The sequence below is a fragment of the Cervus canadensis genome, chromosome 23, assembly GCF_019320065.1.
Source record: "Cervus canadensis isolate Bull #8, Minnesota chromosome 23, ASM1932006v1, whole genome shotgun sequence".
Classification (NCBI taxonomy): Eukaryota; Metazoa; Chordata; class Mammalia; order Artiodactyla; family Cervidae; genus Cervus; species Cervus canadensis.
In genome coordinates, this window is record NC_057408.1 from 24,632,137 (window position 1) to 24,648,287 (window position 16,151).

At 38.4% G+C, this 16,151-nt stretch overlaps 1 protein-coding gene across 4 annotated transcripts in view; it reads right to left on the reverse strand.

Annotated features, from left to right (window-relative positions):
* The window catches only part of CCDC102B (coiled-coil domain containing 102B), a 268,433-nt gene that overhangs the window by 195,973 nt on the left and 56,309 nt on the right, over nt 1-16,151 (reverse strand). For all 4 annotated transcript variants that reach the window (XM_043444143.1, XM_043444142.1, XM_043444140.1 and 1 more), the window contains one exon: nt 15,927-16,035. In XM_043444143.1, coding sequence (XP_043300078.1) covers nt 15,927-16,035 — 109 coding nt within the window. The remainder of the gene's footprint in view (nt 1-15,926; nt 16,036-16,151) is intronic.

The window sequence follows — 16,151 nt, forward strand, 5'->3', positions numbered from 1 at the left end:
ATACATACATTTATAATTTGGCTCTGGGGATAAGTGTTGATTATCAACCAGTTCAGAATATATGACCAAGTGTTTAACAGTTAGGCAGGTGAGGATACCAGATTCTCATGAACAGTGAGGAATGCAGGATGGAGACTGCCCCCAATAGAAGGCCACGCAGGCACCTCCCTGGTGCTCCAGGGCTTATGACCTCACCTTCCAATGTAGAGGGTGCGGGCTGCATCTCTGGACAGGCAGCTAAGATCCTACATGCTCAAAGCCAAAAAAAAACCCAAAACAAAAGTAGAAGGAATATTGTGACAAATTGAATGAAGACTGAAAAAAAAAAAAACTAGAAGAAGGCTCTCCAAATGCCATGGACCCAGGGAGAGCTAGCAACAAGGTTCAGTTCAGTTCAGTTCAGTCGCTCAGTCATATCCAACTCTTTGTGACCCCATGAATCGCAGCACGCCAGGCCTCCCTGTCAATCACTAACTCTCGGAGTTCACCCAAACCCATGTCCATTGAGTCAGTGGTGCCATCCAACCATCTCATCCTCTGTCGCCCCCTTCTCCTCCTGCCTCCAATCTTTCCCAGCATCAGGGTCTTTTCAAGTGAGTCAGCTCTTTGCATCAGGTGGCCAAAGTATTGGAGTTTCAGCTCCAACATCAGTCCTTCCAATGAACACGCAGGACTGATCGCCTTTAGGATGCACTGGTTGGATCTCCTTGCAGTTCAAGGGACTCTCAAGAGTCTTCTCCAACACCACAGTTCAAAAGCATCAATTTTTTGGTGCTCAGCTTTCTTCACCGTCCAACTCTCACATCCATACATGACCACTGGAAAAACCATAGCCTTGACTAGACGGACCTTTGTTGACAAAGTAATGTCTCTGCTTTTTAATATGCTATCTAGGTTGGTCATAACTTTCCTTCCAAGGAGTAAGTGTCTTTTAATTTCATGGCTGAAGTCACCATCTGCAGTGATTTTGGAGCCCCAAAAAACAAAGTCTGGCACTGTTTCCACTGTTTCCCCATCTATTTGACATGAAGTGATGGGACCAGATGCCATGACCTTAGTTTTCTGAATGTTGAGTTTTAAGCCAACTTTTTCACTCTCCTCTTTCACTTTCATCAAGAGGCTCTTTAGTTCTTCTTCACTTTCTGCCATAAGGGTGGTGTCATCTGCACATCTGAGGTTATTGATATTTCTCCCAGCAATCTTGATTCCAGCTTGTGCTTCCTCCAGCCCAGCGTTTCTCATGATGTACTCTGCATATAAGTTAAATAAGCAGGGTGACGATATACAGCCTTGACGTACTCCTTTCCCTATTTGGAACCAGTCTGTTGTTCCATGTCCAGTTCTAACTGGTGCTTCCTGACCTGCATACAGCTCCTCAAGAGGCAGGTCAGGTGGTCTGGTATGCCCATCTCTTTCAGAATTTTCCACAGTTTATTGTGATACACACAGTCAAAAGCTTTGGCATAGTCAATATAGCAGAAATAGATGTTTTTCTGGAACTCTCTTGCTTTTTTGATGATCCAGCATATGTTGGCAATTTGATCTCTGGTTCCTCTGCCTTTTCTAAAACCAGCTTGAATATCTGGAAGTTCACGATTCACGTATTGCTGAAGCCTGGCTTGGAGAATTTTAAGCATTATTTTACTAGTGTGTGAGATGAAAGTTCAGCTCATTCAAATAACTTGAATTAACCATAAGCATACAGAGAAGCCTCCAAAATTTCATCACTTATAGATTCAAAACTTAGTCAAATATTCTTTTAAGTAAACTTTACCTAATTCCCCCCCTCAGCCTGAAAGAATGGCAGTAAACAGACTAAAGAATGTGTAACTACCATTAACACAAATTTTATTGTATCTTTCTAGTGAAAAAAAACCCACTGATTTTAGTGGTCTTTAAACACTTTTGCTCTCATGCTAAAGTATCCGTTACCTTTTTAAAGTGTGTCTTAAAATATTATATTTATTTAGATTCAAAAAATAAAATTTCTGGTGAATTTTAACTACTGACATTTTAAGTAAAATGGTTACATCATGCTTCACGCAATGACATCTAAAAACCACAGAAATGTGATATTCACTCTCATTTGTTAAAAAAATTATATTGTTAATTTTATTTCTTAAATTTTTATTTCTATTCTATCTCTTTCATGTCATCATATTGTAGCATGTTTATACTCGAAAAGGTTTTTACTCTATAAGATGCAATAGAAATATGTACATGAAATATGTATGCATATATTACGATTGTAAGGTTCCAAATGTTAAAAAGTGTATTTTGGATTGAATTATCTTAAAGATTATTTCAGGTACATGGTTTCGTAAAGATAAGATCCAATAGCACATATTGTGATACATAATTGTTAAATATAAATTAATCACTTACTGGCAATGTGTCTTTTAATGAGATGGACACATTTTTCCAATTAGTTTGTGTATCCATGGATGAAATTACTTATTGATAGAAATGAAATAAGAATTATCATCAGTTTTATTTATCCTTTTTTAAATATGAACCCTGAGAAAGTTGATCACACATCAGTTTGTTAGCAATATGGGGACATCCAAAAACCACGGGCTTCTTAGGGAAGAACACACTGCCTAAGAGAACACTCTGAAACAATTACTTACATTAAACTTATTGGTCCAACCAACCTTTTACGAGAAATATGGAGGGCAGAGAAACATATTAAATAGCACCACAGGATGCAATCTCTAAAATCCAAAATAAAACTTTATAAGATAAATGACTTGGCTTTTTAAGTAAATTATAAGACAGAAAAAAGGATAAAGAACTATAAAGAAAAACCTACGTATTAAAACACACAAAGATATATCCAATTAAAATGTCTGAGCTTCATTTGAGTTTTTATTCAAATGAGTCATCTGTGAAAATAAAATTGATGTTTACTTAAAAACTGGACATTTGAACACTGAGTATTTGATATTAGCAAAGTAATGTTAATTTCTTAGGTTTGAAAATGATATTGCTGTGTTTAACAAGAAAAGAGGCCTTATGTTTTGAGATATAAATGAAAATGCTTCCAGATGGAATAATACAGTTGGGAATGGGGATGAAGATCATAGAGGTAAAAAAAGTGTGGCCATGAGACAATGATTATTAGTGTATGGGGTTCACTGGGGTTCTTTTGTATATAGAACTGGGTTCTGTTTTTGTACATAGAACGTGAAACTACAGAACATTAAAGTTTTTAGGGAGGCAAAGGCGTGTTTTAGATTTTTAATTTTAGAAAACAGGATTTTTAAGGATTAGCATCGTTTAATTCTTAATTAAATATTGCCTGAAGCTGCACATAATTACCATAGTGTAAGACTAGGAAAAATCAAATACTCATGTTTGAATATATTTTATTAGGGCTAAAGTTGTGATTTAACTTCACCAAATAAGAAATCAGTTCCAACTTTGGTAATAATGAAAGAATATCTTTTTTTTCTGCAAAGTTTTAGAAACTGAAATGTTTTCTTTGTTTTCCTGTTTAGTCTTGGTCTCTTGATGACCTATACATCTTGATGACCTATGTATCTAACCCTGGTAACTCAGTTCTTTACCTTTAGCTTTACCTGGTAGCTCAATTCTTTACCCTGGTAAAGAATTCGTCTGCAATTCAGGAGACCCCAGTTCAATTCCTGGGTGGGGAAGATCCCCTGGAGAAGGGATAGGCTACCCACTCCAGTAATCTTGGGGTTCCCTAGTGGCTCAGAGGGTAAATAATCCACCTGCAATGTGGGAGATCTGGGTTGAATCCCTGGGTCTGAAAGATCCCCTGGAGGAGGGCATAGCAACCCACTCCAGTATTCTTGCCTGGAGAATCCCCATGGACAGAGGAACCTGGCGGGCTACAGTCCATGGGGTCCCAAAGAGTCGGACATGACTGAGCAATTAAGTATATGCACCCGAACACCTGTCAAAATCAAAGCTTTCATTTAGAAAAATCATATCATTTTAAACTGTTAACCTCTTGCTTCAGACATGCACAAAATAGCTAAATGTTAATATATTTTCTTATGGGAAACAGATGGAGTAGGAAATGGCAACCCACTCCAGTATTCTTGCCTGGAGAATCCCGTGGCCAGAGGAGCCTGGCAGATTATGGCCCATGGGATCACAAAGAGTTGGACACGACTGAGCGACTAAGCATGCATGGGAAACAGAAGATAATGCCTCCTAATTTTTTTTCTAAATGAGGTTCCCATTAAAAAAATCAGCATGTTTATGTTCTTTATTGAGTTGTCATAGGAATAATTGGTAGGAAGGCAGATTGTAGAAACTCAATTTAAAAATCTACATAAGCTGAAAGAAGCCATTTAAAGTTGCATTGCTATGAGATGTCCAGCATGGGTAAACCTACAGTATTACATTAGATCAGTGATGACCTAAAGCTGAGGGGATTTCAGGGAACTAAGAAGTGACTGCTGAAAGATCCGCTTCCTTGGTGGCATAGATGGTAAAGAATCTGGCTGCCAACACAGAAGACACGGGTTTTATCCCTGGGTTGGGAAGATCCCCTGGAGGAGGAAATGGCAACCCACTCCAGTATTCTTGCCTGGAGAATCCCATGGACAGAGGAGCCTTGTGGCTACAGTCCATGGGGTCACAAAGGGTCAGACAACTCTAAGCATGCATGCATGCTAAGGGATCTAGGGTTTCCTTCTCAACCGATGATGATTATGGTGACAGATGCACAAGTCTGTGAATATATTAAAAACCACTGTATTATGCTCTTTACAATGAATTGCATGGTATGTGAATTATATCTGTTGTTGTTGCTTAGTTGTTAAGTTGTATCTGACTCCCAGTGGGCTTCAGCCTGCCAGGCTCCTCTGTCCATGAGATTCTCCAGACAAGAATACTGGAGTGGGTTGCCATTTCCTTCTCCAGAGGATCTTCCCAACCCAGGTATTGAACCCACATCTCCTGCACTGGCAGCTGGATTCTTTACCACTGAGCCACCTGGTAAGCCTGAATTATATATAAATAAACCTATTAAAATAGGTAAAAAGGAAAGATTAATTTAATCAAAAGAATTACAGCAATTAAATCTTCTCATTTAAGTCACAAAGAGCATCTGTTAGAAGCATTCTTAATCAAACAATCTGAAACACAATACAAGTTTCACCTCTTAATTTGTCTCCTTGGCATCCCTATTTTAGGAAGAATCAAGAGGCCTCCTCATCCATTTTTCTTTGTAGATAATTTATCATTGTGAATGTGATTCAAAATCAATTCAAAGATTTCATACTTAAACTCTCTCTGTCAATATTAAAATGGCACTTGAACTTTTGCATATGATGCTGTTTGTAATGTAATTATGCTACTCTTGGAAACATTCCATTTTACATGATTTTTCACTAATTTGGTGACTTGAAACTTGTTAATAGGTTCTTCCTTTCCCCTAACATATGGCATTTCAAATTCATTGGAGATTTGAACCTGATCTGTATAAGTCTTTCCCACGATGAAAGAGCTGACAAAATCAGCTTTCTTCTTTGGGACTTTGTGGCTTTTATATAAACAATGCATTATCTAGAATCAGCGAAAATTATCTATATAGTGAAAAAAAGTCAGAACAATGGAAAATAGGCCAGAAGTAAGATGTCATAAACTATATAAAGTATTTATTTCTTTTTATTATTGATGTCACTAACCAGGAGTACATGTAGCTCTTTCAATGCCAGTTATATTAATACAACTGGAAAAGAGAAAAAATCATTGAGCAGAAAGAAACTAGGACTTTCAGAGAGAAGATATGGTCAGCTTATAGCTTTTTTGGTAAAGTTGATGTATTAAGGTTCTTTAGAGAAACAGACCAAGATATGTGTATGTGTGTGCATGAGCACACACACGCTTAGTCACTCAGTCCGACTCTTTGCAACCCCATGGACTCCTGGCAGGCTCTTCTGTCTATGGGGATTCTCCAGGCAAGAACACTGGAGTGGGTTGCCATTTCCCTCTCCAGGGGATATTTGTGACCCAGGGTTGAACCCAGGTCTCCCGCATTGCAGGTGGATTCTTTGCCATCTGAGCCACCAGGGAAGCCCAAGAATACTGGAGTGGGTAGCCTATCCCTTCTCGAGGGGAACTTCCCAACCCATGGATCAAGCCAGGGTCTCCTGCGTTGCAGGCAGATTCTTTACCAGCTGAGCTACCTGGGAAGCCTATATATATGTCCATATAGTCAAAGCTATGATTTTTCTGGTAGTCATGTACAGATTTTAGAGTTGGACCATAAAAAAGGCTGAGCACTGAAGAATTGATGCTTTCAAACTATGGTGTTGGAGAAGACTCTTGAGAGTCCCTTGAACAGCAAGATCAAACCAGTTCATCCTAAAGGAAATCAACCCTGAACATTCTTTGGAAGGACTGATGCTGAAGCTGAAGCTCCAATCCTTTGGCCACCTGATGCAAAGATCCAACTCACTGGAAAAGACCCTGATGCTGGGAAAGATTGAGGGCAGAAGGAGAAATAAGCAACAGATGATGAGATGGTTGGATGGCATCAATGACTCAATGAACATGAGTTTGAGCAAACTCTGGGAGATAGTGAAGGACAGGGAAGACAGACATGCTACAGTCTTCAGAGGTCATAAAAAGTCAGGCATTACTGAGCAAATGAACTGAACTGATACATACATAGAATTTCATTTATTTTTATTTTCCATAAAAATGTTCATCATAGGGAATTGGCTCACTTGATTATGGAGGCTGACAATCCCCAATATGTACAGTCAGCAAGCTGGAGACCAAGGAGTCCCAGAGGTAAAAGCTCCAGTCCAAGTTAAAAGACCTGAGAACCAGAAAGGCTCATGGTGGAGCTCCAATCTAAGCCCAATAGGCTCGAGATCCTACATGAGAGCTCCAATCTAAGCCCAATAGGCTCGAGATCCTCCATGAAAACTGGTTTCCATTTTAGTCCAAAACTAGAGAAGAACTGGTATTCTAGGTCAAAGACAGAGGTAAAAGGAATTCCCTGTTACTTGCATGTAGGTCAAACTTTTTGTTTATTCAGGCCTTCAGCTTATTAGATGACGACCACCCACATCAGGAAGGGCAAAGTGCTTTACTGAGTCTACTCATTCAAATGCTACTTTCATCTCAAAACACCCTCATGGACACACTCAGAATGTTTGACCAGATACATGGGCACGTGGTGGTGGCCAAGCCAAGTTGAGCTTTAATGTAAAATTATCACAGTGGGTTTTGGGGATTTCCACACTTCCCACCCTCCTCTCCAAGTCATGTTTTAGAGCAGCAGATATTAATTTAAGATGCACACCAGGATAATAAGTTTCTAAAAACACAGATATATAGTCAGCAATCCTAACCAATTAAATCAAAATCTTTCAAGAGATACCTGGACATACATATTTTTTTTTTTGGACATACATATTTTAAAAAATTATTTTCAGTTGAATCTAATGCATTTTGCTAACTTGGTACAACTAAAGAAAAAGATTATTTACTATTCTTTTTATAATATCCAGACTATCCATGTGAGAACTCTCGTGAGATTTCATCAGCACCTCCTTTTGTGTATACTAGATGATGTTAACGCGAATACAGAATTATATATTCCATTGGCTTTGATCCCAACCTCAGAACTATATTACAAAAGAAAATTGCCTCAAGTGACAATTACACATTCTAAAGTGCATTTCAAAGAATACTCTTTGTTCTGGTGTGTCATCTGTGCCTTCTCAGTTCTCCCATATGATCTCTGTAAAAATACCAGCTAAAGGAGCCTTCTGTCCTTATGATTTCTCCGCTCTCTTGAAAACTACTGGTACTAATTAGGATGCACCAGAGCCCAGCAGAGGAGGGCGTGATGCTCTGAGTCTCCACCACGTCCAGAGCTCCTTCTCATCTGAGCAGCTACGCTCAGGGCCTCCCACATAACTTGCCATACTTGGAGCTGCTATCCTGGACACAACCCTGAGGATGCCTCATTCAGATGCTGCTGTCTAGAAGGTGACCAGTGACCTAGAAAATAATCTAAGACAGGAACCCATTTCAGCAGGGGGTAATAATTAGGGGACACAGTGGGGGAAGGAGAGGGGATACCAACTGAAAGAATAGCATTGAAATATATACATTATCATGTGTCAAATAGATAGCTTCCCAGTAGCACTAGTGGTAAAGAACCTGCGTGCCAGTGCAATAGACATAAGAGACTCAGGTTCAGTCCTTGGTAGGGAAGATACCACGGAGGAGGACATGGCAACCCACTCCAGTATTCTTGCCTGGACAATCCCCATGGGCAGAGGAGCCTGGCAGGCTGCAGTCCACAGGGTTGCAGGGAGTCGGACGTGACAGAAGCGACCTTGGCTAGTGGGAAGTTGTTGTACAACACAGGAAGCTCAGCCTCGCACTCTGTAATGACCTTGAGGGGTGAGATGAGGGGAGTGGGGTGGGAGGGACGTTCCAGAGAGAGGGGATACATGTATACTTATGGCTGATTCATGTGTGTTGTACGGCAGAAATCAACACAACATTGTGATTATTCTCCAATTAAAAACAAATGTGTAAAAACTGAAAAGGGACTGTGGAGGTGGTGGTTTAGTCACTAAGTCACGTCCGACTCTTGCAACCCTAACAGGGTCCTCTGTCCCTGGGATTCTCCAGGCAAGAATGCTGGAGTGGGCTGTCATTCCTACTCCTGGGGATTTTCCCAACCCAGGGATCAAATGTGGGTCTCCTGCACCACAGGCAGATCTATTAATACAAGCCATGGAATTCTCCAGGCCAGAACACTGGAGTGGGTAGCCTTTCCCTTCTCCAGGGGATCTTCCCAACCCAGGAATCAAAGCGGGGGTCTCCTGCACTGGCTGAGCTATCAGGGAAAAGGGACTGAAAACCACATAAAACCCTGGACATAGAAGTCCACACCAGCCTTGTCCATAATTGCTAAAACTTGGAAGCAACCAAGATATCCCTCAGCAGGTGATTGATAAACTTCGGTACATCCTTTCAATGGAATATTATTTAGCACTAAAAGAAAGGAGCTATTAATCCATGAGAAGGAAGACATGGAGGAAAGTATATCATTAAATGAAAGAAGTCAATCTAAAAAGGTTACATACTGTGTGATTCCAACTCTATGACATTCTGAAAAGGCAAATCTATGGAGACAATAAAATATCAGTGGTTACCAAGTGTTGGAAGGGGTGGGGCAAGGAAGGATGAATGCATGGAGCAGAGGATTTTTAAGACGGTAAAAACACTACATTTGATAGCATCATGGTGGATATATATCAGGTCACAACCCACAGAACATACCCTAAGGTACATTCACACTGAGACTGAACCCTAGGGTAAATGGTAGACTCTGGGTGATTATGTGTCAATGTACTTTCATCCTTGGTTAAAACGTGCATCATTCTGTTGAGTGATACTGACCATTGGAACGGCTTGTATGGGTACGGACAGGGGGTATATGGGAAAGCTCCACTATGGAGAACAGTTCAGGGGTTACTTCAAAAATTAAAAATATCAGTACCATGTGATCCAGCAATCCCACTTCTGGGTACATAACCAAAATAATTGAAATTAGGGTCTCTAAGAGAAATCTGCATGCACGTGTTTGGGTGCATGCATGCATGCTGTCACTTCACTTGTGTCTATTTGCGGCCCCAGGGGCTGTAGCCCACTAGGTTCCTCTGTCTAAGAATACTGGAGTGGGTTGCCCTGCTCTCCTCCAGGGTATCTTCCTGACCCCGGGATTGAACTTGCAGCTCCCGCATTGCAGGCGGATGCTTTACTGCTGAGCCACAGGGGAAGGCCATCCTCCTGTTTACTGCTGCATTATTCACAACAGCCAAGACAAGGAAACAAGCCAAAAGTCCACCGACAGTGAATGAATAAAGACAATGAGGTATATACATACAATGGAATCTCATTCTGCCTTACAGGTAGGGAAATCCTGCTATTTGCAACATGGATGAACCTAGAGGAAATTATGCTAAGTGAAATAAGTCAACAACAGAAAGACAGATGCGGCATGATGCTCATATGAGGTATATCTAAAACAGCCCGATGTACAGAAATATAGAATAGAATGGTTACCAGGGGTTAGGAGCAGGGGAGGGCAAAATGAGGAATTGTGTTTAAATGAATAGAAAGTTTCTGTTGAGCAAGATGAGTAAGTTTGAGAGGTCTGCAGTACAGCATAGTACTTGTAGTTAACAATAAAATATTGAGGTGGTTGTTTAGTTGCTAAGCCACGCCCAACTCTTTTGGACTGTAGCCCAGCAGGCTCCTCTGTCCATGGGATTCTCCAGGCAAGAATGCTGGAGTGGGTTGCCATTTCCTTCTCCAGGGGATCTCTGTGACCCAGGGATTGAACCCACATCTCCCACTTGGCAGGTGGATTCTTTACCACTCCGTCACCTGGGAAGCCCAACAATATGGCATTGCACCCTTTAAAATGTTCAGGTTTAAATCTGAGCACACCTTTAGGTCAACCCAATGTGTTAAAAGGATAGATCTCATGTGAAGTGTTCTTACGACAAAACAAGCACACACACACAAGAACACAAGAGAAATGTTGGAAGTGACGGACAAGTTTAGTGCTATGTCGTAATAATGGTAACATGAATGTCTGTCTAAACTCATCAAAATGGATACATTGTGTGCAATTTTTTGCAGATCAATTATATTTCCATAAAGCTAAACAAAATCATTAGAAACACTTGGAACTCCCCCCACCAAAAAACATGCCACCTTCTACCCCCAAAATATCACGAATTCCTAACTCCAGTCTCTGCCTTCAAAGTGTATATTTGAAGAAAAAGAGATGTTTATAGAGTTACAAAATGATAATGTAGATGAAAACAATGGACACAAATTTTTCATATTTTTTTATATCACAGTTTTTTAAATGGTATACTACGCATTCCTATTTTATAGCTGCTTCCTTCACTCAAGTGTATACAATCAATACCTTTGGCGTCAGTATATACATAGCAGAGCTGACATGAGCAGAATGCCTTGATTCAATCTGCTTTTCAACATGAAAACTGCCTTGCTGGTAAAAAAAAAAAAAAAAAGCTCATGTTGTTTACTAAAAGCGGGCTCCTTATCTCCAGAATGGTCTTAACTAATGGTCTTAACTATCCCTGTATAGGGATTTCTTCTGGGAAAAGATAAAACCAGAATTTTTGGATTTATGAGGCATGCATCGCTGGAAAGTGTCCCATCAGCTGGAATAGAGAATAAAAATGTTCACAGATAGACTATTCCCCACTGTGTGGGGCCATGGCCACTGTGTAACTCCTTTAGAGACCTTATCTTTTATCTTTTCAACCTACTTTAATCATCATTCTCAAAGTATTCATTTGTGTAGATTAATTAAATATCAGTTGACTTCTTTGTAATATATTTAAAAATTTAAAATAGTATTGGTTAACTTAACCAGATGTAACTTTACCATTTTATGTTTCTATTAGTACAAGTAAAGTAGGTTCTGAGTAGCCTAATTTTCTTTCATAATACTTATAATAGCCTCAGAGTTAAGTCAGTCATCTCAGTGTTCTGAGGGTTACCTTGACAATGTCTATAAATTATCCACTAGTGGTTCAATTAATTCTGACTTACGTAATTTAGTGCTTACATTATTCTTAACTACGTTTGTTTTAAAGGTCTTGAAGGCACTTGTATGAGCAAAGTGGTGTCCCATAGGCTTCATTGCTCATATACATTTATAGAATTCTAATATGGTATTTTATCAGTCTCACTCTTTCTCCTGATAAGCTAATTTATGTCTTGCAAAGAACAAGCTGAACAGATTTTCATGATGCATAAAATGATAGATGTGACGGTTCACTTCAGTGCCCTGGAAAAATCTAAAATCTTCAGCAATGTAGGGCAGTAGCCTCTCAGGTAATAAAAAAAACTAGTCTAGGATTTCACCTACTCTCCCCGGTGCTACAGTGTTCAAGAACCTGCCCGCCAATGCAGCAGACTCGAGAGACTGGAGCTCTACTCCTGAGTCGGGAAGATCCCCTGGAGAAGGAAATGGCAACCCACTCCAGTCCTCTTGCCTGGAAAATTCCATGGACAGAGGAGCCTGGAGGGCTACCGTCCATGAGATCACAGAGTCGAACACGACTGACCGACTAACACTACAAGTATTTAATACAAATATTTATCAAAGAACACTGTAAATAATAAGCTACTAGGAACGTTGCTATTATCACAAGATAGAAGATTTCTAAATAAAGTCCCTAAAAAAACACCAGGTAAAAGAATAAAACTTTCAAAGACAGATTAAAAAGATACAATTTCATATTTTAGCTAAGGCCAATTTTATTTCTCTACATATGGTAAAAAAAATCTTCAATTATGTAAAGAGTGAGTCATTTATTGTTAAAGCAATGTATCATACTTATTTGTAATTGGTAATACTTACCTGAATATTTGATTCTCTATATCATGAGTTTCATAAAAATGGTCATTACAGCACTCTTGGAATTCATAATCTAATTTCAAATCAATATTCACAGACTCACAGAGGGAAGCTGACTAAGTATTAAATTCAGCATGGGAACAGCATTTCGAATATAACCATCTCTACTGCTGCTCACTGTCTTAGTTGCATTTTAAATACCTATTAGATTTTACAATTAAATTCTCATATTTACTCTTCTCTAAATGTCAGTGATTTAAGAATGATTTCCCTCTAAAACACACCACACTTTAAAATACATTTTTAAAAAACCCGGTCTATTAAGCACATCTGTTTCCAACTCTAAAAATTGCTAATCTTTCCATCAGCAGTTTTTAGCCAGGCATGTATTTGTTTGTAAGTTTCAGGCATTTAAAAAGAATTATGCAATCTTCAAAAACTTTTATAGATGAAAAGCTACAGTGAAAGGAAGGGTAATTTATCAGAATTGTTGAGAAGTAGAGTAAGAAAGGAGAATTCACATGAAGTTCCAGAGGATGTATCATGCTAACTTTTTCTGACTGTCAACCAACTTATTTGAATTTTAAATATTTCACACTTACAACTACTGTACAATGACCTTTCTAAATGTACTGTAAGATTCCTGTCTCTGACAATCTATCACAAAACAATTAAACAAAGAATATATAAAAATTACATGTGACTAAGTATTTTTATTGTCTAAATTTTTTTAAACATTCTATAATGTTTTATAAAAGTAAATGATATGTATATACCACATGACTTCCAAAGTCTCTGAATATCACAAATTCCCTTTTAGGAAGTGGAAAGAAATATTAAAAAAAAAAAAATCCCACGTAGGGATTTCTCCAGTGGTCCAGTGGTTAATACTGTGCTCCCAATGCAGGAGGTGTAGGTTCCATCTCTGATCAGGGAACTAGCTCCCACATGTCACAACTAAGGCCTGCCACAGCCAAATAAATAAACAAACATATTTTAGAAAACTAATTCCCTGTAAATAATTCAAACGATATTTTTTTAAATCTCTGTTAACTTTTCATCCCCTGCAATAAAAACTCTTTTTTTCATTCATTGCCAGTTTTCTTCATTTTTCAGATTTTTAGTTCATTTAACTGAAAGATGCATTCAAAAGTTCAAATATTTAAACAAATTTTCCTCAACAATTTTGAAGCTTCCTCTGTTCCAAACATTCTGTCATTTTATCTAGTAAAAGGATCACATATGTTTTAATATATATTCCTGCATGGGCATAAAAATATAGACCCTATTTACACTGTGAGATGCTACGTTGGTTTTATTTTTTCTCATCGACAAAGCTGTGTTAAGCAATTTAAAGTATACATTTTCCAATTTGAAACCCTCAAATATCATCTTTGAATAGAAATCACTAAATGTTTTAAAATATAATTATCATTTTGTAAACCAACTCAAAACCATGAGCTTTTTCAAAAACAGTTGCTTTGGAAAAGCTAAATTGATGTTATCAAGTCTGCACTGCCCACTAGTGGCAGGAGATTGTAAATGCATGGTTTCAATTAAAGATGTATTCTATCTTAAGCATTAATTTTCTCATTCAGATTTAGAACTCATTCTAAGACAAATACACATACATCCTAAGCATAATATGGTTTTTGCATTATGAGATGTTTTTCCTATAGAACATCAATTTACTTTCAGTGTTCACACCCAGAGACATCATGTTCACTTAGGTACCTGTGAATATAAATACGGTGAATCCATCATAAATGTGTCTGTATACACGCATACATCACATACATACCCACGGTTTAAGATGCAAACAAACCCCTCTGACAGTATAACATGAATCCATAAGGCAGAAATAAACTTTATCTAGCTTAACTTTTTCAAATTTACGTCTCATTGAGAAATGTTCCCAAACTGTCTGTGGTTCTCACAGTTTGAAATTATCTTTATTTAAAAAATGATTTTTATTCGTTTCCCGGCCAATGCACCAAAAAAAAAAAAAAAAAAAGAAAAAAAAATGATTTTTAGGCAGGAGACGTTGGGTTGAAGGAGCAGACTAGTTGTAAACCTGTGAATGATGATAACTATGTTCTACGCACGTCAGGATGCCTGCAAATGACCCATAATAAGGAAGGCATGTACGGGCAACAGAGGTTCGTGCATATATTCCCTCACTGTATCTCGGCAGACTTGGGTCAATGACTCCACACTTTATCACTTGCTGGAAAAAAACCTGCAGCAACATTCACATGGAATTTCATAAACAGAAACTATTGCTTCTGATGAAACTGGTGGAGGAGTGTTTTAGATTAAGGCATAGTTACATAATATTTTGATACACAGCTTCTTTAGATAGCTGTCAGCACACCAACAGATCTTATGTGTATTGGTTGCTGTTCAGTCGCTCAGTCGCGTCCGACTCTTTGCGACCCCATGGACTGCAGCATGCCAGGCTTCCCTGTCCTTCACTATCTCCTGGACTTTGCTCAAACTCATGCCCATTGAGTCAAGGATGCCATCCAACCATCTCATCCTCTGTCGCCCCCTTCCCTTCTCCTCCTGCCTTCAATCCTTCCCAGCATCAGGGTCTTTCCCAATGAGTCAGTTCTTTGCATCAGGTGGCCAAAGTATTGAGCTTCAGTTTCAGCATCAGTCTTTCCAACCAGCATTCAGGGTTGATTTACTTTAGGATTGACTGATTTGGTGTCCTTGCAGTCCAAGGGACTCTCAAGAGTCTTCTCCACCATATATGTGTATGTATGTATATAGCACACATATGAACTAAACTGTAATTCATTTGAGAGCATTTAGCCTGTCAGTGCTTTTGTTCAATATTTTGCTTTACTTTGGTCTCCTTATTATTCTGCCTCACACACTTGCCTAGCACAGTGTCTTAGCACACAGAATACACACAATATTATTTAAATAATGAATATTAATAAATCATGGAAAGCATTCATGACAGCATTTTACTGATGAAAGCACAAAGGAACTGTATAAAGGCTAATGGCTAATTCTGAATAACTATAATGCCAATATGAAAAGAACCTAAACACATTTAAGATAAATGAATATTTTCAGACAGCTTTATGAAAGAGTAAGATAAAGCTGTTTATTATAGATGCTCGGATAAGACGGCATCTTCAGCTGTCTATCTCCTCATGTGTGCCAGAACTGGATAGTTAATTGTGTCATGTGGTTGATAATTTAAACTGTGTGTTATTTTTAAAATATTGTAGAACATTTATATATTTATATAAATATATAATATATATATAATATATTATATATATTTAAAATCTTGTAGAACAAGATTTCTTATGGCTCAAGTTTGATTCCACGGATTCCACTATTGATACAGGAGTTGAAATCTCTCTCTTACAGAAGGAATTCAATCTGTCAACCTCCTTTCTCTGTCTGCTCAGCCTTCTGCCCACCAGGTTACACATGGAACAGAGAAAATACATTCACGCTCCCTTTATATCGTTCACCTCCCTACCTGTTTCAGACTTTTTGCCTTTGATTCTTTCAGTTCTTCATACTTCCATTTCCACACAGACAAAGCCGACTCCAGTCGTTCTATCTCTTTTTCCAAAGATAAGCGCATTCTAAACAGAGAACCAAAAGCGAAACAGTCTTACAATTTAAAAACAATTTTAGGAATGCATTCAATTTTAGATTTTCTATTTTCCTAATTTCTGATATTTGCATATGATCATTGTCA